Source organism: Schistocerca cancellata, chromosome 1, assembly GCF_023864275.1.
Source record: "Schistocerca cancellata isolate TAMUIC-IGC-003103 chromosome 1, iqSchCanc2.1, whole genome shotgun sequence".
In the NCBI taxonomy this organism is placed as follows: Eukaryota; Metazoa; Arthropoda; class Insecta; order Orthoptera; family Acrididae; genus Schistocerca; species Schistocerca cancellata.
The window spans coordinates 329,002,681-329,025,936 of record NC_064626.1 but is presented as its reverse complement, the minus strand read 5'-3'; the positions used below and the strand labels follow the sequence as shown (position 1 = coordinate 329,025,936).

The window sequence follows — 23,256 nt, the reverse complement described above, 5'->3', positions numbered from 1 at the left end:
CTGCCGTCACCACTTAGGAGGTTTTCTCGCTTTGCAATGAAGGCGCCATATCTTACCACTGAGCTGCCCAACGAACACATTATACACGTAACTAGGTTTAGGAGCTTATATGGATTCGTTAATGTATAACTAATTTTTAGTCCAGGCAAAGCATTCTGGGATGTACCACCCAAACTTTTCCAGTTTTTCTTCTCACGGAAAGAAAAATTTAATAACAACTCTATTTTGTTTTAATGAATGAGATTCATTACTAGTCGGTTTTCATTCATATAATTTTTCGTAATTACATAAATTTGGCCACTGTTCGTTTACATCCAATAGCCTGGTGCCTCGCTATCATTAAAACATGGCTAGTAGGAGAATAGGGTTATAACAGAACTTTTTCCAAAGTGGGGTTAAAAACTCGTGCACTAGAAATGCACGCCTTTGTGGTACAGTAAAGTAACCACAATCACACAATGTAAAATGCAGTGACCCCTCTAGCTGATATGACAAAATTTCCATTAAGAACTTCCAATTATTGCAACTGTATTAAACACCAGTCAAGTCGCCGGTGCATATATCTTGCGGTTTTAAAAGTAAAAATACAAAATTAAACTACCGATCAAATATGTGGGAAGCATACAACCCATATCATCGCCGAAGGTGGGTTTATTCCCGTTTCTTCAAGTAAATAGTAGATTTCTTTACACCTAAAATACGAATTGCTGTCTTTTATAATACGGCAAATGCTGTTAGTTGCATTTATTACAATCTTTATATAATCTGCGCCATGTTCAATATCTATTAATGTTTCCCTGTGCGTGGTCCTACGCCATCTCTTCCAATCACGCTAATTTGTTGCTCCATGGTCTAACGACCCTGCTTCACAGCAAACAGACAAAATCACATAGTACAGAATTAAGTGGCGATAACGGAAACTCCGGAAAAAATGGGACAATTCACTGCGCTGCACTGTATATAGAGCAACCTAGTTAATTATTTACAGCAATTACTAGTCATACCTGATAGTGCCGCACAGATGAATCAAAACTGAGAGATTCTCGCGCAATGTAGACGTTCATGACTGGCAAGTCATAGTATCTTTCTCACAGCACATCCCGACTGTTCAAGTTTCCCCGGCGTGGTGAGAGATCCATGAAGTTTCGGGACTGCAGACGGATGATGTCGACACCTGACCTCGCTATACCGGCCACGATGTCAGCATCATCCGGCTGTAGTCCCGAAACTTCATGAATCTGTTCCTCAGCTTTTGTACTCATACGTATTTAGCAATTTTTCGATTTTCACAGGTTTTGCGGATATCTGATTTTCTGAATGACAGTCATGTCTGCTGATCCCCATGGACCAGTGTTGGAGCCACTCCTGTTCTTTATTTACGTAAATGAAATGCCCTCTAGTATTATGGGTATCTCTAAAATATTTCTGTTTGCTGATGACACTAGCTTGGTAACAAAGGATGTTGTGTGCAACACTGGCTTGCTTTCAAATAGTGCAGTTCATGGCGTAAGTTCATGGCTTGTAGAAAATAAACTAACCGTAAATCACAGTAAGACCCAGTTTTTACAGTTTCTGCCACACATTTCAACAAAACTCGACGTTTTAATGTCACAGAATGGGCATGTGATTAGTGAAACTGAACAGTTCAAATTTTTAGGTTTTCAGATGAATAGTAAACTATCGAGGAAAGCCCACGTTCGAAATCTTGTTCAGGGACTGAATGCTGCCATTTTTACTACTCGAACGATAGCAGAAGTAAGTGATCGTTCGACACGAAAAGTAGTGTACTTTGCTTATTTTCATTCGCTTATGTCGTATGATATTATATTTTGGGGTAGCTCTTCCCATTCTAAAAGGATATTTTTGGCTCAGAAACGGGCGGTTCGGGCAACAAGTGGTGTAACTTCGCGGACCTCTTGTCGACCCCTGTCTACTAGTCTGGGTATTTTGACATTGGCCTCTCAATATATACTTTCTTCACTGTTGTTCCTTGTTTACAATGTCAGCTTATTCCCAAGAACAAGTAGCTTTCACTCACTTAATACTCGGCTGAAATCCAACCAGCATTGGGATTGGACTTCCTTAACACCTGTGCAGAAGGGTGTACAGTATATTGCTGCAACCATTTTGAATATGCTACCATAAAATTTCAAAAATATTAACAGTAATCCACGGGCTTTCAAATCGAAACTGAAGAGTTTCCTCATGGGTCACTCCTTCCATTCTGTTGAAGAGTTTCTTGAAAATGTAAGTTGATTCTTATATTATATTGTTGATTGTGTTTTGTTAAACTTATGGCTTGACATTTTTGGGTTCATAAAAATTTTCTTTTTATCTGTTATTACTTGTATGTTGTAATTTATGTACTGACACGTTCCATAACCTTGGAGATTTGCTCCTCAAAATGTCCCTACAGAACTAGACTGTAAATGAAATAAAATAAAATAATATTGCTGAATCGTTGCCGGAGTACGACGCATTGACTCGGCTATCAATCCGAGGAGGTTTTATCATCAATATTTCAGTTTCTATAAAACCTGAAAAATTTTACTTCCAACAATGATAACCCCTGAAACTTACTGCGATACTTGAATATCCATATAATGGCACACTATTAACAAATACCAGAAGCATAAGTACGAGAAATTACAAATTCTGAAGTTGGATAAAGCACACATGGAAGGCAATAACTTCGTAAGAAAAATATATCTGTATAGGAATATAATCACTCAACAGAGAAATACTCCTGTATTCAAGTGCTTCGTAGTAAAACAGTATCTGAGTGTAACTTACTCTTATCTGACAGATACAGTGAATCTGCAGATACTCCTTTTCATTCCTTAGACTACTATCGTTCAGTCAACTGCATACCAGCCAGAGCATTGCCGTGACCGTGCGAAAACGTAATAGCAGGGAACAAACTACAGGAACACTACAGAGATTAGTATCACACAATGTCTGACTGATGCACAGTTTGCCATACTCCCTTGTATCCTGATGTTGTTATTCATTCCGGCTGTAGCCGCGAATGAAGCGAAGAGACTGTCGCTATGTTTCCCTACTTCTGCAAAATATTTCATCCAGCCAGCATCTTCATTTTACAGACAGATTTATAGTTATTTAATTTTTTAAATTCATTTTCGATGCCCCGGATGATTTAGGATCACACAGTACGCTTATAAATTACTTCGATGTTCTGCTCCGATCGATCCATCTCCTTCATAGTGGCACTGTAGTTTCCCACTTGCAATCTGTACAAATAATTTTACACTTTCTTCCCACTTCATATCAGTTCACTACGCAAAGGCTAGACATAGTTTTTGATAGCTGAGCGTAAGTCTGTGAGCACTAAACTGTGATCTGGCAACGTCGAAATCTGTAACATGAATGGTACGTCAGTGAGGGACCCTAAAGCAGACATGTACTAGTGTACGTAGTCATAGCTCTTACGAAGAGATTCTGATTGCATGTTCTGTGCGTCTGGAAGACAATATTCCAGGCAGATATGCAGCGTAGATAAGCTCACCGGACAAAATATTAAAATATTAACCATCCCACTGAAAGATTGCACGCTGACTTCAGAGCACTGTAGATGGTGGAGAACAGGTACAGTCCACAGCTGATAAGTCATGGAGGCAGGGTGGTGTGTATATGCCAATTGGTTGTATCGAATCACTTCTGTCTGATAGGCCGACAAGAAGACGGGCTGTCAGAAAGGAACTACAGCGTTTAGACGTTCCCATGACCACAACGTGAATGAATTTGCCTGAGTTATTGATGCATCGACGCGGACTATTCAAAGTGCTTACATAGAATGATATCCATTCGTGAGCATGTACCACGCGGTAGGAACAGTGGTTGCAAAAAGATCCTAACCTACTCTGTCTGGAGACGAGTGCCTCTACTAATCAGTGACAATCGGTTTCACGCCGGACAGGAATTTCTACATCCGGTGAATGCAGGTTCATCTCAGTCTCTTCGAACTAATGTCGTGGACGCATCGACAATGGAAATATTTGGAAGAGCGGGTCAAGTTTAGCAATAAATAGCCACGAAATTTGGCAGTTCTGCAGAAGCTTATCATCAAAGAGTGCCTTCAGCTAGATAAGGCATGCCTGAAGAAACTTTGGACTCTCACCTTCGACGAATCTACATCTACATCTACATTTACACTCCGCAAGCCACCCAGCGGTGTGTGGCGGAGGGCACATTACGTGCCACTGTCATTACCTCCCTTTTCTGTTCCAGTCGCGTATGGTTCGTGGGAAGAACGACTGTCTGGAAGCCTCTGTGCGCGCTAGAATCTCTCTAATTTTACATTCGTGATCTCCTCGGGAGGTATAAGTCGGGGGAAGCAATATATTCGATACCTCATCCAGAAACGCACCCTCTCGAAACCTGGCGAGCAAGCGACACCGCGATGCAGAGCACCTCTCTTGCAGAGTCTGCCACTTGAGTTTGTTAAACATCTCCGTAACGCTATCAGGCTAACCAAATAACCCTGTGACGAAACGCGCCGCTCTTCTTTGGATCTTCTCTATCTCCTCTGTCAACCCGATCTGGTACGGATCCCACACTGATGAGCAATACTCAAGTATAGGTCGAACGAGTGTTTTGTAAGCTACCTCCTTTGTTGATGGACTACATTTTCTAAGGACTCTCCCAATGAATCTCAACCTGGTACTCGCCTTACCAACAATTAATTTCATATGATCATTCCACTTCAAATCGTTCCGCACGCATACTCCCAGATATTTTACAGAAGTAACTGCTACCAGTGTTTGTTCCACTATCATATAATCATACAATAAAGGATCCTTCTTTCTATGTATTCTCAATACATTATTGTTTATGTTAAGGGTCAGTTGCCACTCCCTGCACCAAGTGCCTATCCGCTGCAGATCTTCCTGCATTTCGCTGCAATTTTCTAATGCTGCAACTTCTCTGTATACTACAGCATCATCAGCGAAAAGCCGCATGCAACTTCCGACACTATCTACTAGGTCATTTATATTTATTGTGAAAAGAAACGGTCCCATAACACTCCCCTGTAGCACGCCAGAGGTTACTTTAACGTCTGTAGACGTATCTCCATTGATAACAACATGCTGTGTTCTGTTTCCTAAAAATCCATCCACGCAGCTGGTCTGATATTCCGTAGGCGCTTACTTTGTTTATCAGGCAACAGTGCGGAACTGTATCGAATGCCTTCCGGAAGTCAAGGAAAAGAGCATCTACTTGGGAGCCTGTATCTAATATTTTCTGAGTCTCATGAACAAATGAAGCGAGTTGGGTCTCACACGATAGCTGTTTCCGGAATCCATGTTGATTCCTACAGAGTAGTCTCTGGGTTTCCAAAAACGACATGATACTCGAGCAAAAAACATGTTCTAAAATTCTACAACAGATCGACGTCAGAGATATAGGTCTATAGTTTTGCGCATCTGTTCGAAGACCCTTCTTGAAGACTGGGACTATCTGTGCTCTTTTCCAATTATTTGGAACCTTCCGTTCCTCTAGAGACTTGCGGTACGCGGCTGTTAGAAGGGGGACAAGTTCTTTCGCGTACTCTTTGTAGAATCGAATTGGTATCCCGTCAGGTCCAGTGGACTTTCCTCTGTTGAGTGATTCCAGTTGCATCTCTATTCCTTGGACACTTATTTCGATGTCAGCCATTTTTTCGTTTGTGCGAGGATTTATAGAAGGAACTGCAGTGCGGTCTTCCTCTGTGAAACAGCTTTGGAAAAAGGTGTTTAGTATTTCAGCTTTACGCGTGTCATCCTCTGTTTCAATGCCATCATCATCCCGGAGTGTCTGGACATGCTGTTTCGAGCCACTTACTGATTTAACGTAAGACCAGAACTTCCTAGGATTTTCTGTCAAGTCGGTACATAGAATTTTACTTTCGAATTCACTGAACGCTTCACGCATAGCCCTCCTTACGCTTACTTTGACATCGTTTAGCTTCTGTTTGTCTGAGAGGTTTTGGCTGCGTTTAAACTTGGAGTGAAGCTCTCTTTGCTTTCGCAGTAGTTTCCAAACTTTGTTGTTGAACCACGGTGGGTTTTTCCCGTCCCTCACAGTTTTATTCGGCACGTAGCTGTATAAAACGCATTTTACGATTGCCTTGAATCGAGGTCATTATCAATGCCAGAGGCGACTTTGCCGGTATTAGCATGTTAGCCCCTTGGAATGAATACTCTTTTGTCTGGTTTGCTTACCTAAAACATCTCGAATGTCAACCACATTTTTATTTCACAGCTGCAAAACAGCACTAGGATTGATGTCTTCAGTAACCGAAAAATTACAACCAACACAGCAGCTAAACACGACAGTATCTCGGTCACACGTGTCTCCTCAGAATGCATGTCGTCGGCTTCGAGAGGTTTCTGTGTAGGTATTCCAAACGACCCACCACGTGCATTACCTTCGCGAGGTACCGTACAGGGTACGAAGATTGTAATCTGTCCGCCGTGTGAGCACAGGAGTATTGTTCTGTTCATAGATGTTCGGAGCATGCTATGTATTTGTGACGTTGAAAAGCTTTATCTAATCATAAAATTTTCTTACATAATACCATTATGATCATTAATAATTCTGTGTATGAGTTATCTCGTGAGACATACAGACATTTGTCCCAGTCTTCGAATTCTTGTACGATTTTCATTCCGTTGCAAGCTAGAGCGTCACATGTCATCTTAACGATGAAATGGATGAAATGTGGCGCTATCTAAATATACTTTTTCGATTTGATTTCTTTCCTTTATTTTTTTCTCTTACTTCTCTCGCAAATTCTCGGTGTACATTTTGACATGCTCACGAAGGTTTTTCCGACATTTTTTTGTATGTCCATCAGGTTAGTACTATCATTTGCTTGAAATATTCGCCTTCTGTTTCGTAATTCCCCTGTTCATTGATATTTTCTTGACATTTCGTTTCTTTCAGTCTTTTAATACCTACATGACAGACACACACACAGTTTATATATACGGCTTTCGTGGCCGTCAGCGTTATATTCCTTTTCAAACTTTTTCGACTATCAACGTATCTATCCCTTTGCTGAAATTTTCAGAAGAAGTACACCGCCATCCCTAGGTAGCTAAACACTCAAGAGTATGCCAGTAAAGGGATCGAAACGTTGATCATTGAATAAGTCTGAAGAAGAATACGACATGGCCTAACGACTCATAAGCATTTATCATGATCCCCTTTATATGTCATACTTTTGTCAAATAACTGCCCCTTTAATCTGCGTCTGAATAATATCCATTTTAGAAAATGTCGTATTTAATTTCAGCTGGGATACCTCTTTATTCTTTGATGACGCTTTATATCTCTGGTTTCTGATTTCTGTCTGGCGAATTTGTTTGCTTCTGACTGTCCAGCACATTTGAAATTTTATAGTTGTTGAGGTACGTCACATACTGAATAATTTCTCCAGTGTTTGATAAGACAGTATAGTAATGAAATTATTTGGTCTCTTTCATCCTTCTCAAATCAAGTTTCTGTGTGTATTCTTGTGGAAGAACGCATTAATAATGAATATGTCGTTTTCGTCAATAAATTCTACTAATTTATGATATGTGTCCATATATACAGACGCAAAAATACCCACAGCAAGATCATTTATTTCTGAGAAACTTTATAATTGAATATCCACATTAACATGTTGTAGTGGGCCCTGCTCTCCTATATATTTACGTAATTCCTTCTACCCGCACATCGGAATGTGAGAACGTTGATGTATATATTTCAGTGATTTTCACTGGATATTTTTGTTTGTTTTTGAAACAACTATTGTTATTCTGTCTATGTTTTCAACAATATCTAAACTCTGTTTTTAATTTTCTTGTTTCCATAAGGACCGACCCTGAATTTTTATTGCTCTGTTCCATATTAATAAAACAAATAGCCTTACTTAAAGTTATTTGACATTTATTGTTTCTCCGCACTTCAGATAACCATATAAACTCTACAGATCTTCGACTAAATCTTGATAGTCTGCAATTTATTGTCACTAAATAAGATGTATTAGAAGAAGTTGTGTTTTTAGGGCCCATGTCATTGTTTATTCACCAAAACCTTCTGAAGCAAGGTGCGGTCGCCAAAATACCTTGGGCATGCATCCTGCTCTGAAGTCATTGCTTGAGTTCCTTCAGTCTATTGCTCCCAATATCATTTTACGGACATTCCGCATTAGCACTAGCCCGTAGAGTTTCCAACCCTTCGCATGGGAGGTACTTTCTTGGGATGAAATGGCGTCTCAGGCAGTCCCTAACGATACTGAGTACGACATAGTACCATCTCATTGCACCGGAACTGTGTCAGCATCGGATGAGAGACACTCCAAGGACAAAACAGTGCGTTATGCATCGCTCGAGTCATCCGACGTCAGATGATAAGCCGACGAATGCTACTGCTTACACTGCAGTTACCTTCCTTGCGGGATATGTTGATTAAAATTCCATCAAGCCTACTATCAGTATTTTCAGGACCGAAAGAAGCTAGTCCCACAAATGAGGTATAAAGTGAGTAGATGCTTCTTATGTTAGTAACACTTTTCAGCTGGGAACTGCGACACAGTATTCTCACAGTCTCAAAGGACGTGAAGATGCTCCTTATCAGCATCCATCGTTCTTCGAGAAAAGTTGGATCATTGGCATGGGGGACGTGGGAGCACCGTAGCGCCAGATCGCACCGACCGTTTTCTGTGCTGCACTGAGTGCAGAATGAATTGTGACGAGGTGGGTGTAGGAGTACAACACAAGAAGATCGTAGCATAGTGGCTCTAATGAACATTCGGATGACGAAAGGTTAAACCTGGAAAGAGGTTACAGGCCATCACGAACAATCGGCAACGGATGACTGGAAACTGGGTTGAGATCTCGAGTTGCCACTGGCACCATAGCACAGATCGCTAAATGAATTTATATATTTACTTGGCCGATTCGGTTATTGTCATCATCACATATCAAACATACTTTGAACTTTAAAACAATGTTTAATGTCAATATTAAAACATATACTTAATAGGGTTCAAGTAACAGCTTGTTAGACAAGAGCAAAAATAAATAAACAAATTTATTTGCCGACTTAGAAGGTTTTATTCACAAAATATTCTTTCTTTCACAGGCAGATCGATGTCAACGTGTCTGTATACGGTCTGCGAAAAGTGCCGGCATGAAGCTGTTCTCGGAGCACATAACCCTCCTGGAATCGTGGTATAAGGAGTTACTGGATGTTGCAACAGGACATCTGCTAAATGTTGAAGGGGCCCTGGAAACTCACCGACATGTGGCGAGAATGGTAAATTCGGTTCCCTATCTCTCAGATCACCGTTTGATAATGATCAAGAGTAGGCTGGAGTTCAAGGGACTAGTCAGATAGTATCAATGCACAAAATGTGGAATACGAAAGTACCAAGAAATGAAGGGATACGCTTGAAGTTCTCTGAGGCTATACATACTGCGATAATGAATAGCACAGTAGGTAGTTCAGGGAATGAGGAGTGGACACTTCTAGAAACAGCAATCAAGGAGAGAAACACGTAAGTACAATACAAGAAAGGTAACTGCGCAGAAACCGTGGGCAACACAAGAAACATTTCAGCTGGTCAACGCAAGAAGGACATACAAAAATTTGCGGGGAAATTTAGAAATTCACAAATAAATGTCACTTAAGAACGAAATAACTAGGATATGCAGGAAAGCTAAGGCGAAATGCCTATATGGGAAATGTGAAAACAATCGAAGAAGAAATGAATGTCGGAAGGAGTAACTCACCATATAGAAGAGTCAAAAAAACTTTATGCGAATCAAAAACAAGGATGGGAACATCGAAAGTGGAATGGGAATTCCACTGATAAATGCAGAGGAGAAACTCGATAGGTGAAAAGAGTACGCTGAGGGTCTCTATGAGGGAGAGGACTTATTTAATGGCGTGATGGAAGAGAAACAGCAGTCGACAGGGAAGAAGAAGATAAACCAGCATTAGACTCATAATATAGAGGAGCTTTGGAAGATTTAAAATCAAATAAAGCAGAAGGGATTGATAATTGATAACATTCCACTGGAATTTCCAAAATCACTGGGGGAAGTGGCACAAGACAACTATTCACATTGCTGCGTAGAATGTATGAGACTATCGATGTACCGTTAGACTTTCGGATAAACATTATCCACAAAATCCCCAAGACTGCAAGAACCGACAAATGCGGGAATTATTGCACAGTCAGCTTAACACCTCATGCATCCAAGTTGATAACAATAATAATATACAGAAGAATAGAATACAGAATTGAATATCTGTTGGATGACGATAAGTTTGTCTTTCGGCAAGCTAAAGGCAACAGAGAGACAGTTCTCACGTTGCGATTGATAACGGAAACAAGGCTAAAAAAATCAAGACACCTTCATAGGAATTGTCGACCTGGAAAAAGCATTCGATCATGTCAAATGGTGAATTTCTGGGAAAAACAGGGATAAGCTAAGGGTAAAAACGTGTGATATGGAATATGTACAAGAACCAACAGAGAACACTAACAGTGGGAGACCAAGAACAAAGTATTCGGATTAAAAAAGGTGGTTTTCTGCCCTACTGTTCAATCTATATATCCAACACGAAATGACGGAAACAAAAGAAAGGTCCAAGAGTGGCATTATTATTCAAGATGAAAGGATGTCAATGGTAAGATCCGCTGATGACACTTCTATTCTTAGTGAAAGTGAGGCTGAATTACAGGAGCTGCTGAATGGAATGAACTGCCGAATGAGCACAACATATGGACTGAAAGTAAGTCGAAGAAAGACGAATGTAATGAGAAGCAGTGGAAATGAGAACAGCGAGAAACTGAACATCAGAATTGTTGATCACGAAGTAGATAATGCTGAGCAGTTATGCTATCTAGGCAGCAAAATAACCCATGAGATCAAGGCGTACATAAAGGGCATTCCTGGTCAGGAGAGGTCTGCTAGTATCAAACATAGGTATTTATTTGATAAGAAATTTCAGAGAATGTACGTTTGAAGCGCAACATTGTGTGGTAGTGTAGCAAGGACTGAGGGGAAATCGGAATAGAAGAGAATGGAAGCATTTGAGATGTGGCGCTACAAAATAATGTTGAAAATAATGTCGCCTGATAACGTAAAGTGAAGAAAAAACTGACGAGAAGAAGAGGTAGGACGGTAAAACATCTGTTAAGACGTCAGAGAATAAGTTCCGTATTACTAGAGGGAGCTGTAGAGGGTAAAAGCTGCAGCGAAGACAGGGGTTGGGATATATACACTAAATATTTGAGGCTGTAGTTTGCAGGTGCTGCACTGAGATGAAGACGTTGGCGCAGGAGAGGAATTCGTGGCGGAACGCAACATACCATTCAGGAGGATGATGACTTAAAAAATAAAAATGGATAAAACAAAGACCACACTGCAGTGCATACTACAAATAACGTTAGTAATTTACAGATCATTGACTAGACTGATTGGTAATGTGATTTGTCAGTCATAGAGCATGTCTGGGATGTTGTGAGAAGACGTAGCTCTTCATGTCAGTCTCTATCCAGCAATTTCCTTGAATGGACACAGCCTGTGTTTCAGGTATTGCAAAAAATTTTTAGAGATTAGACATAGAGGCTGGTTATTTCCATGCCTCAACGAATACAAGAGTATCGTGTCTGTGAGGGTCACACCTCAAACAGATATTGAGTTCCAATGGAATAAAAGTTTAATCATTTAATGTCTGTTAGGAACAGTTAACAAAATTTTATACATTTTGGACTGTTACCTCATGGTACAGCATTTTCCAGATTCGTTAGTATTTGTGATGTTATCGACCAAGATATCGAGTCATACCAAATCTCCGTGAGCAGTGGACGACGGTTGAGCGTCTTGCGGTCGTGGATCGCAATGACTCCTGACAAGGGAACCTCCCCATCGCACCCCCCTCAGATTTAGTTATAAGTTGGCACAGTGGATAGGCCTCGAAAAACTGAACACAGATCAATCGAGAAAACAGGAAGAAGTTGTGTGGAACTATGAAAAAATAAGCAAAATATACAAACTGAGTAGTCCCTGCGCAAGATAGATAACATCAAGGATAGTGCAAGCTCAGAAGCGCCGTGGTCCCGTGGTTAGCGTGGGTAGCTGCGGAACGAGAGGTCCTTGGTCCAAGTCTTCCCTCGAGTGAAAAGTTCAATTTTTTGTTTTCAGACAGTTATCAAAGTTCAGGCATTCACACATAATCAACTTCGCTCACCAAAATTCCAGGACATGTTCAGATTTGCTTGGACATATGCAGGATTTAACGGTCTACACACGGAAAAATTTGAAAACGTTAAAAACATATGTTTTGACAGAGCACAGGGAAAACTGTGCGACTGTGAAACTGTTGCATTCATTTGTTGCAGTTTATGTGACAAACTCTTATGTTTTCATCACTTTTTTGGGAGTGATTATCACATCCACAAGGAAACCTAAATCGGGCAAGGTAGAAAAATCTTTTTACCCATTCGCCAAATGTACAAGTTAGGTGGGTCGACAACACATTCCTGTCATGTAACGCACACGCCGTCACCAGTGTCGTATTGAATATATCAGACGTGTTTTCCTGTGGAGGAATCGGTTGACCTATGACCTTGTGATCAAATGTTTTCGGTTCCCATTGGACAGGCACGTCCTTTCGTCTACTAATCGCACGGTTTTGCGGTGCAGTCGCAAAACACAGACACTAAACTTATTGCAGTGAACAGAGACATCAATGAACGAACGGACAGATAATAACTTTGCGAAAATAAAGAAAGTAAAATTTTCACTCGAGGGTAGACTTTAACCAAGGACCTCTCGTTCCGCAGCTGCTCACGCTAACCACGGGACCGCGGCGCTCCTAAGCTCGCAGTGTCCTTGATGTTGCCTATCTTGAGCATAGACTACTCAGTTTGTATAGTTTGCTTATTTTTTTCATAGTTCCATACAACTTCATCCTGTTTTCTCGATTGATCTGCGTTCAATTTTTCGAGGCCTATCCACTGTGCCAACTTATAACTAAATCTGAGGGGGAGTGCGATGGGGAGGTTCCCTTGTAAGTACTTTCGGCTTCTCGTGGAGTCCAGGTCACAACATGTCACTATCCTGAGGTAAGGAAGGTAAGGAACAATGTAATACTCTACTTAGTACCTACCTGGAACTTAATTTGAATGAGGTGAATAGTGCGTACTATATGTGCCCACACTGTTATTAACTACATACGTAAGAAGAAACATAGTTTAATTTTGGAATGTATCCATTGGTTCGATGGACGTACCTGAGATTGTTCCACCGGCGGCCGACAGCACATCGAACAGCATGCGTTGTTGCAGGGCTGTTGGCAGTTCACATTAGAGCAGACACACTGCAACAGACGAGCTACGCATCAGAATCACCGCTCAATAGTCTGAAACGTTACTGTTGTTAACAATGTTGCCTAGTTCACTTGACTGAAGAAATGGTCTTCATTCTACTAACCACATGTATATGACCTAACGTGAGCCATGAATCCTTCTGGAGACATTCAATGCATCTCAACGCATTCTTGCGCCACTAGATTACGAAAGGCCGTCCGAGCTGCTACAGGTTGCCCAAAAGTTCGTTCACATACTTCCGACTCTGGTAATTGATTTAGAATGATACTGTTTCTTTCACATGTTACATGCCTGAATACGGATCTTTAATTGGTAAGCAATATTCTGAGATGGAGTTCAGCTTCTATTGTAATGTTGTTAAAACTATAAAGGGGTGATGAAATAAAGAACCTTCAACATCGCAGCGCGTCAGCAATCGTTGGTTAATATATTAAAACACTAGAAACCCGCCTCGATTGCGAAAAAAGTACCTAGTGTTAACCTAGATTTCGGCGTAGATAACTACACCTTCTTCAGAACAATAAAACTCAAAAGTGCCTAAGAAGACCTTTGTCAATGATTAAAAGAACACCATAGATATACATTTATAAACGAAAAAAAGGGAAACACAAACAGTACATATGTACAATGTCTAAACCGTCACTTAATGGTGTAACCTCCACCTCACACCGGCCTATGTTCGATGGGCCATGACCCGCCATAAACTGTAGCTACAAATGATCGCTCACTTACACGCCCGACCCGCTACCTATGCACATGCGCAAGACAAGGGAAGTTACTTGAATGCGCATGCGCATGCGAATACGTGAAAGTTTATACATGGGTCGTGGCTAAATAGCCCTTATATTCCCAACCGTGGATCAACGTATATCAAAAAATAGAATGGATAGAATAAGTGACGAGCTAAATAGGAGATGAAGCTTAAAAATAACCGCACACGGTTGCTTATGCTAGGAAAGAAACATTCATGAAGCTACCTATGACAACAGGAGGAACTCTTAAAAACTATTCCCAAAGCCAATAGTTAGCATGGGGGGGGGGGGGGCTGAGGGGACGTAATCTAAAGACGTCGTGGTAATAAAGGTGTAGGGATAAAACGTGAGGTGTTCAACGGGCTAAAATCACCTAAAAAAAAGAAAGTTGAGAATGTGTTACGAGGCGAGGTGATTAGTTTGGATTACGGAAGATAGAGGCACCATAGTGCCAGTTCCAGCACTGTGGGCGCTAACAAAAGCTAAACAAAAAAATCAAGAGACCTTCACGCAATTTGTCGTCCTCAAAAAAGCATTCGACAACTTAAAATAATGGAAGACGTTTGAAATTAATACAACCGAGAGAGGAAACATAAGAATGGAAGACCAAGTAACCATTGTTTGTATTAAAATCGGATTAAGGTGGCCTCTCCACTCTATTACTCAATCTGTGGATCGAAGAAGCACTGTCGGGAATAAAAGAAAGGTACAGGAGTCGGAGCGAAATTTAGGGGAAAGGTTATGAACTTAATGAAAGGAATGGCATAATAAACACAGACTAAGTACGACAATACGACAATGATAACAAAATAAGGATCATAAGGAATGAAATCAGTCGTAATCTTGACATCAAAAATGGGGACCACAAAGTAGACGAAGAGAAGCAACACGTGATAAAGACTGATATAAGAAACATTTCTTGCTAAAAAATAAGCTACTGTGATAGGTGTGCACGCGACAGCATTCGTACAATATTCCAAAACGCCGCGCATAGAAAAGTTTTTTTCGAAACACAGGTCTCGGTTTCTACTAGTGATAAAAAGGTATTGTCACGTGTTTTGGACAGCCCTTTAGTTATGGATTATTTGTATACGCAGCAGAAGGATCGTCTTAATGTCACTATCCTACAGTACACAGTAAAGGTATGAACGTTACACATTTCCTCGTGCTTAGGCAAACGATGCAAATCGATTAGTTCTTTTTGTATTTGATGTGATCTACGGTAGGTTTCATGGGACTTATGGATGCACCATTAGCTCATGGGCGATTAATCGAAAAAAGGGATTCGTATTATATTTTCGTTGTCACCATCGGACTAAAACGCAGCCTAAGATTCCAAGACAGCTATGCACAGCAGATGGCTGAAGCTTTCAGTAGTTTTCCAGAACATCCAGAGAAGCAAAGAAATAATTTCGTAAAATTTTTAATTTATTAACTGCTTGGCCCAATTTGTTTTTAAATTCCAGACAATGGCACAAGATTTTCAACAGAAGTTGTAGAGAATTTAATTTTGGAAAAATATACAGTGTATTCGTAGCATATATCTCAAACAATCGTGAAAATTTTCCTCCTATCTTTATCCGTTTTCGCCATACAGTCGTTCATAGGTATCCTAATAGTACACATGAAATACTCTCGTAAAATTCCACGAGGTGAGACCGAGCGAGGTGGCGTAGTGGTTAGCACACTGGACTCGCATTCGGGAGGGCGACGGTTCAATCCCGCGTCCGGCTATCCTGATTTAGGTTTTCCGTGATTTCCCTAAATCACGCCAGCAAATTCCGGGATGGTTCCTCTGAAAGGGCACGGCCGACTTCCTTCCTCGATGACCTCGCTGTCTAGTCTCCTTCCTCAAACAACCCCAACCCCCCCCCCCCCCCTCCTCCAACGAGGTGAAAATGTAGTTCATAAAGTGCTGTAGGACGAAGAAATATGCTATAAAGTGTCTTCTTTGTTATGGGAGAACACAATGTTAAAATACTGAAGCACACGCAAAGTGTTTTTGCATCTGAAATCCGGTCACAGGTGTAAAATTAGTTTTCCGTTATTTTAGTTTCACGTCAGTAAGCTGTCCGCCGCTCGTGGTCTCGCGGTAGCGTTCTCGCTTCCCGAGCACGGGGTCCCGGGTTCGATTCCCGGCGGGGTCAGGGATTTTAACCTGCCTCGAGATGACTGGGTGTTTGTGTTGTCCTCATCATTTCATCATCATCCAGGAAAGTGGCGAAATTGGACTGAGCAAAGGTTGGGAAATTGTACGGGCGCTGATAACCGCGCAGTTGAGCGCCCCACAAACCAAACATCATCATCATCATCACGTAAGTAAGCTATCTAAATTTTACTGACCAATACATTTCTTTTCATATAGTTGCATGACCTGCTGCAGCACGGAAAAGAAAGGAACCAGTGAAAAATTTTCCTACTGGAGCGCAAAAAATGCGAATACGTTCTTGTTTATTTAAAAGCAGCTCTGACTGAAAAGTGGAGTACCAGCTGCGTCATTCTACCCTCCTCATCACCTTTAAACATTTTTCCATAGATTTTAGAATGCACACATATTCCCTCCTTTTTGTGCTGAGAGAGAAAAAGACAGTTGCATGGCAAATAGACGGAAGACAGCATACTGGAAGACAGCAGACAGTTGAAATGTGTGTGAATTCCTAAGGGACCAAACTGCTGAGGTCATCGGTCCCTAGACTTACACACTACTTAAACTAGCTTATGCTAAGAACAACACACACACCCATTCCCGAGGGAGGACTCGAATATCCGGCGGGAGAAGCCGCACAATTAGTGACAAGGCGCCTCTAATAGCGCGTCCACTCTGCGTGGCACAGCAGACAGTGGTTAAGTTGTTATAGAAGCAGTGAGGGACACAATGGCAGTATGGGAGAAAGAGAGGGTCACAGTGGCACTGAAATATAGTTGACAGTGACAGAACAGTAAAAGGAAAAGAGTGAAGGAGACAGTGTAATTGCGGGAGTGGGGGGGGGGGGGGATGGGAGGCGGGGGAAGAAAGTAGAAGTGGAAGTGCCAGTGATAATGAGCGACAGAGTATATGACAGGGAAGATAGAGATAGTGAGAAGAGACAGCAACAGTAGGAAGGAAGGAATGAGATATTAGCATTAAGAGAGAGCAAGAGGAAAACAATGACAGAGAAAAAAATTTGTGGGAAGATCTTATGGGACCAAACTGATTATATCATCGATCCCTAAGCTTACACACTACTTAATCTACCTTAAACTAACTTACGCTATGGACAACACACACACTCATGCCCGAGGGAGGACTCGGAGCCACATGGACCGCGCCTCAGAACGCGCGGCTACCCCATGAAGCTAATTACAGTGAGAAGAGACTGTGGCCGTAGAATAGGATGAGGGGGCCTGTGGCTGTGCACAAGAGAGAATGACAGGAAAACCAAAGAGATAAGGACAAAGAGTTGGGCTGAATAAGTGAGCGAGAAAGGGCAGTTGGGATTGGACATTAGCGACTCACAGCAATGGATCAATGGGTGTGAGTGAGTTACGCTTAGGGGACCTAGTGCCAGTTTGATGTGAGCTGCACGTTAAAAAAGGCGCTTTTTTGAATACGTTCACATGCCAAAATTTTGGGGAAACATTTCAAAGATCTTGAGGAACGTAGAACGAGGCAGCTGGTACACTACTTCCCAGTCAGCCTCTTAAATAAACAGGAAGATATTCGCAATTTTTTGTGCTCAGGTAGGAGCATATTTCCACTGGTCAAACTTACGTCTTAATTTTAAAACAAAGTTTCTGAGAATACACGTCAGGTGCACAGAATTGATGGAAATGTGTCACGGAGAGTGGAAAGAACAGGAGCAGTAGAAATGACCTGTTACAGAAGTATGTTGAAGTGGAGTGGACTGTACTGATGATTAAAAGGGAACTGGTCAACAGCAAAATCGGCAGAGAAACCATTAAATGGAAAACACTGACAAGAAGATTATATAGATGACAGTATAACACTGCAACACAGAATATCACTCTACGATTATCTCTTTCATATTTTTGAAGGTCGTTCTCTAATAAAGAACGTAAATATCTCCATTTATTTTTTGTGAATGACGATCAGTTGTAATATTACGAAATAACTTTATTGTAATGACTAAAAACGGTTTTATACGTGTTGCGAGTAGACACCCAGGCAACGTAATGTACCTTGCATTACGTAAATTCAGACAAGTAGTCTGAGTATTAATAGAAAACTGTGGCGAAAGAGAAAATGAGTAGAAAGACTGAAGTAGACTGTAACATAGGTTGGGCGCCAAGTGATTGCAAGAAACGTTCACTTAAAGAAGTGTTACGTTGACGACGTGATGACAGTGTAAGCAGTAAGCCTTTTTGGATGTGTTGGGCACCCAATTTATGGGCTGCAGTATAGTGTCACTTAATGAAAAAGCTTTATGAACATTACTTAGGGAGAAGTACTGAGTGGCCTAAGCACAACTGCAAGCAGTGCCGTCGCTAAAGCAATTGAAGACCTCAGTGAAAAAAGCGGATAACTCACAGTTTACAAATCAGCCGTCTAAGATAGACGGTGGCCTAGTCAATGTGACTGGACCGCGTATGTTCAGTGAAAAATAGAGATATCTCCAGTGTTTATCCATTTTTCTTTCGATTGTGATAAGGGGATAGGCTTCTAATGGATATAGCGTCTGGCACATGCTATAAATTCTGAACCGTGATGGGATCTGAACAGTGGTCACTATACATCTCTGGAAAGCTCTATTGTGCTAGTATCACACAGAGCCGATGTTTTAAGGAAGTAGTTTTTTCGTTTTACGGTTCGATAACATAGTTTATCGTAGAGAAGGGTGTACGTAATGGGCTTGAAATACATTTGTTACATTTGAATATTAGCAGCGCTACCTTCCATACGACTGATAGGTCTGAAACTCGAGCGATTAACATTATAGCCCATTTTAAGTGCGGAACGTTCTGGCCCTAGGAGTGCGTGTGCTAATGTTCTCTCTTACCAATACGTTCCTGGTACTGATCCTAGACTCTGGAATAAGACTTTAAAATTGATAGCTTTGTAGAATCACGGAAAAATGCTTCGAACTCCATCCGTCTGGAGCTCCACGGCACATAAAAGTCACCCTCTCTTTGTTCTTCTTAACCGTCTGCTATTACATCACAACACTTTCAAATCTGTTACTGTACATCGATAAGGACTACTAACCTCCTGCAGATGGGCGCATCTCGAGAAATCTTGTGCACTTGGATGGGCGAGGACTCAGCTAGCTCCATTCATTCACGAGACGTGGAATGTAGCGGTCTGCTTCTGATCGGTTGCAGATTAAATCGGTAACGGTGCTGCTGGGAATGTAGGTCAATGACCGTTTGAGGGGGGGGGGTCTTTTAGCCTCTAATTTTTTCCCAAGACTATGAGAATGCTCTGTGACTCCCATCAGCATAGATCGTGAATTAAGCACTATGCTCGAGGTGTTAGAAATATGTGGAGCGCTGTCTGATGTAGTTTGATGATGTATGTGTTCGAGAATTAACAATGAATAGACGTACTGCACAGTCATCTATCCACATTCGCAATGATACTCGCAAAGTGGAGAAAGGATGGTTTTGCTATGATACTGAAATTGGGAAACATGCTGTCACATCATTGGTCGATGTTGAAATTACTGTAAAATTGCTAACATTGTTCACACTATCAACTGTGATGCTTATTATTTCAGTACATCGGCGGTGTCTTTTCCATCCCATCCGTCCACTGGCGCGCTGTTGGTTACCACATAATGATTGACTGACAACGCTTATTTAAGTTGGAGAAAGAGTTTTGTGGAGGGGCAACACCTTCTGAGGATGGCTAGCACCGAAACAGTGATCGCGTACATGGCAGCAGTATGAGGAATCAGTCGAAATGGAATGCAGAGCCAACAGCTATTCCGTCACTGTGACAGATGAGTTTAAACGTAGAGCTCGTGTATCACCGTGGGACTGTGGTTTGTAAACTCTCCACAATGCTGCAAAACTCTTCCAATTTCCTTACGTTGTAATTGACTTTTATTTAAAATCGTCCATTGTGTGTGATTTGTTATGATAGCAGCAGTAGCGACATGATTTACACTGTCGGATGGCCATGGATCAGAGCATGTTAATGCCAGCATAGAACCTGACACAGACCTCGAAGTCGTGGCGAAAAAGTAAAATGTTTGTCAGTGTAGAAAGCGTGTTAGAGCAGAAAAAAATAATGGTTCAAACAATGAGACAGGAACACAGAGAGCGTCTCCTGCGACTTACAGTATAGTTCGCAAGATACGATCATTCTCCTACAGGTAATTTTGTTACGAGGGTGCACCGTCGGCGACGTGCAACCGCACTGCTGGTGTGACAACATACACTCCGGCGATCACCGTCTATATTCAGTGTCACGGTATTTGGCTGGAAAAACAACTTTCATTCGTAGGTAATGTCATATGTAGATTCATAAAGCTGATCTAGCTTTTAACATGGATACTTGAGTGCACCTATAGAACCAACACCGCTTGTGATGGTAATATGGTAGTATTTTTTAATAACATGTAGTGGTCTGTAAGATGATTACGCCTCTCTAAGACGTGGTGGTAGCACTCGCATGAAAAACTTAAGAGATATGTCCACCTATCGCTGGTTTTAGGTCAGCATAATTTCGTATAGCCAGCAAACCTTTATTGATGAAGTATTATACACTCCTGGAAATTGAAATAAGAACACCGTGAATTCATTGTCCCAGGAAGGGGAAACTTTATTGACACATTCCTGGGGTCAGATACATCACATGATCACACTGACAGAACCACAGGCACATAGACACAGGCAACAGAGCATGCACAATGTCGGCACTAGTACAGTGTATATCCACCTTTCGCAGCAATGCAGGCTGCTATTCTCCCATGGAGATGCTGGATGTAGTCCTGTGGAACGGCTTGCCATGCCATTTCCACCTGGCGCCTCAGTTGCACCAGCGTTCGTGCTGGACGTGCAGACCGCGTGAGACGACGCTTCATCCAGTCCCAAACATGCTCAATTGGGGACAGATCCGGAGATCTTGCTGGCCAGGGTAGTTGACTTACACCTTCTAGAGCACGTTGGGTGGCACGGGATACATGCGGACGTGCATTGTCCTGTTGGAACAGCAAGTTCCCTTGCCGGTCTAGGAATGGTAGAACGATGGGTTCGATGACGGTTTGGATGTACCGTGCACTATTCAGTGTCCCCTCGACGATCACCAGTGGCGTACGGCCAGTGTAGGAGATCGCTCCCCACACCATGATGCCGGGTGTTGGCCCTGTGTGCCTCGGTCGTATGCAGTCCTGATTGTGGCGCTCACCTGCACGGCGCCAAACACGCATACGACCATCATTGGCACCAAGGCAGAAGCGACTCTCATCGCTGAAGACGACACGACTCCATTCGTCCCTCCATTCACGCCTGTCGCGACACCACTGGAGGCGGGTTGCACGATGTTGGGGCGTGAGCGGAAGACGGCCTAACGGTGTGCGGGACCGTAGCCCAGCTTCATGGAGACGGTTGCGAATGGTCCTCGCCGATACCCCAGGAGCAACAGTGTCCCTAATTTGCTGGGAAGTGGCGGTGCGGTCCCCTACGGCACTGCGTAGGATCCTACGGTCTTGTCGTGCATCCGTGCGTCGCTGCGGTCCGGTCCCAGGCCGACGGGCACGTGCACCTTCCGCCGACCACTGGCGACAACATCGATGTACTGTGGAGACCTCATGCCCCACGTGTTGAGCGATTCGGCGGTACGTCCACCCGGCCTCCCGCATGCCCACTATACGCCCTCGCTCAAAGTCCGTCAACTGCAATACGGTTCACGTCCAAGCTGTCGCGGCATGCTACCAGTGTTAAAGACTGCGATGGAGCTCCGTATGCCACGGCAAACTGGCTGACACTGACGGCGGCGGTGCACAAATGCTGCGCAGCTAGCGCCATTCGACGGCCAACACCGCGGTTCCTGGTGTGTCCGCTGTGCCGTGCGTGTGATCATTGCTTGTACAGCCCTCTCGCAGTGTCCGGAGCAAGTATGGTGGGTCTGACACACCGGTGTCAATGTGTTCTTTTTTCCATTTCCAGGAGTGTACTTAGTAGTATGGGGTATGCGATAGGTTCGCCTTGAGAAAGAGTTTTATAAACTATATGTTTGTGTTCCGACATGCGCAAAGAAAATGACTATGTCCAGTCGTAATAAAGGTATGGATTTCACGTGGAGTAGTGTGATACCTGTAGCAAAGAGAAGAGTATGTCAAGTCATAAGAATGGTACCGATGTTTCTAGTTCCATAGTGACAGCCGTCAGCAGGGTGTTTTTCTGATACTTTGCTCTTTGTCGAATGTCGTTCAACTGACACCGAAATCGTAACATTTAGTTGTATGTACAGTAAAAAAATATATATGAGGCCGTTTTTCCTTTTTTTTTCTTACAACTCTGTCTATGCGTGCTTGGTGTGCAGCGCCAGTGACCTGTGGCATGAATAATTCACATTTCCAGCTAATGGTAGGAGCTGTCTGAATTGATAGGCCTGTTGGGGTGTAGGAATGTAGCTGACTTAACTTTGTTGTTCTCTAGACGGCCGAATAGCGAACTAAAACTTAGTATATGTTGGAGAGCTTTCGTGATCGCATGGAAATTTGAGAAGATTCAATATGGACGTGTTCTTGCGCTGGACCGTTACTCCCTCCCATGTAAATTGTTCAGTTGACGGCTTCTGTACATTTGGCGCCTTTATTTAGTTGAGAGAACATTGATTGTGGTGTGTGGATCTAGCAGGTGGAAGACACGTTTGCTAGTTCTCTAGACATCAGAACACCTCAGTTGACTTTGTCTCTTATAGGGATGATTTGCAATCTTTTACATCACCGACATCGGTACTCATGAGTGGATATATCGCTCTATTTCCCTTTTTCAATTTTTTTCACGTAAAGGTCTTCACAGACGGGGTAAGTTTCTAGTTACTCAGTGGTTTACGGCACGCTCCACCTTCCTAAAGTTTCGGGTTTGTAGAGCAGTAATTCACAGTCTATGTTTTCAGAATCATGTTGCACGAGCGATCTGTTAGGATACTGATATGTGCGTGAT

At 42.3% G+C, this 23,256-nt stretch overlaps 1 protein-coding gene across 2 annotated transcripts in view; it reads right to left on the bottom strand.

Moving 5' to 3' along the window:
• LOC126161289 (uncharacterized) overlaps positions 1–23,256 on the bottom strand; it is a 121,324-nt gene that overhangs the window by 39,139 nt on the left and 58,929 nt on the right. For both annotated transcript variants that reach the window (XM_049917031.1, XM_049917040.1), the window contains exon 3: positions 13,297–13,383. In XM_049917031.1, coding sequence (XP_049772988.1) covers positions 13,297–13,383 — 87 coding nt within the window. The remainder of the gene's footprint in view (positions 1–13,296; positions 13,384–23,256) is intronic.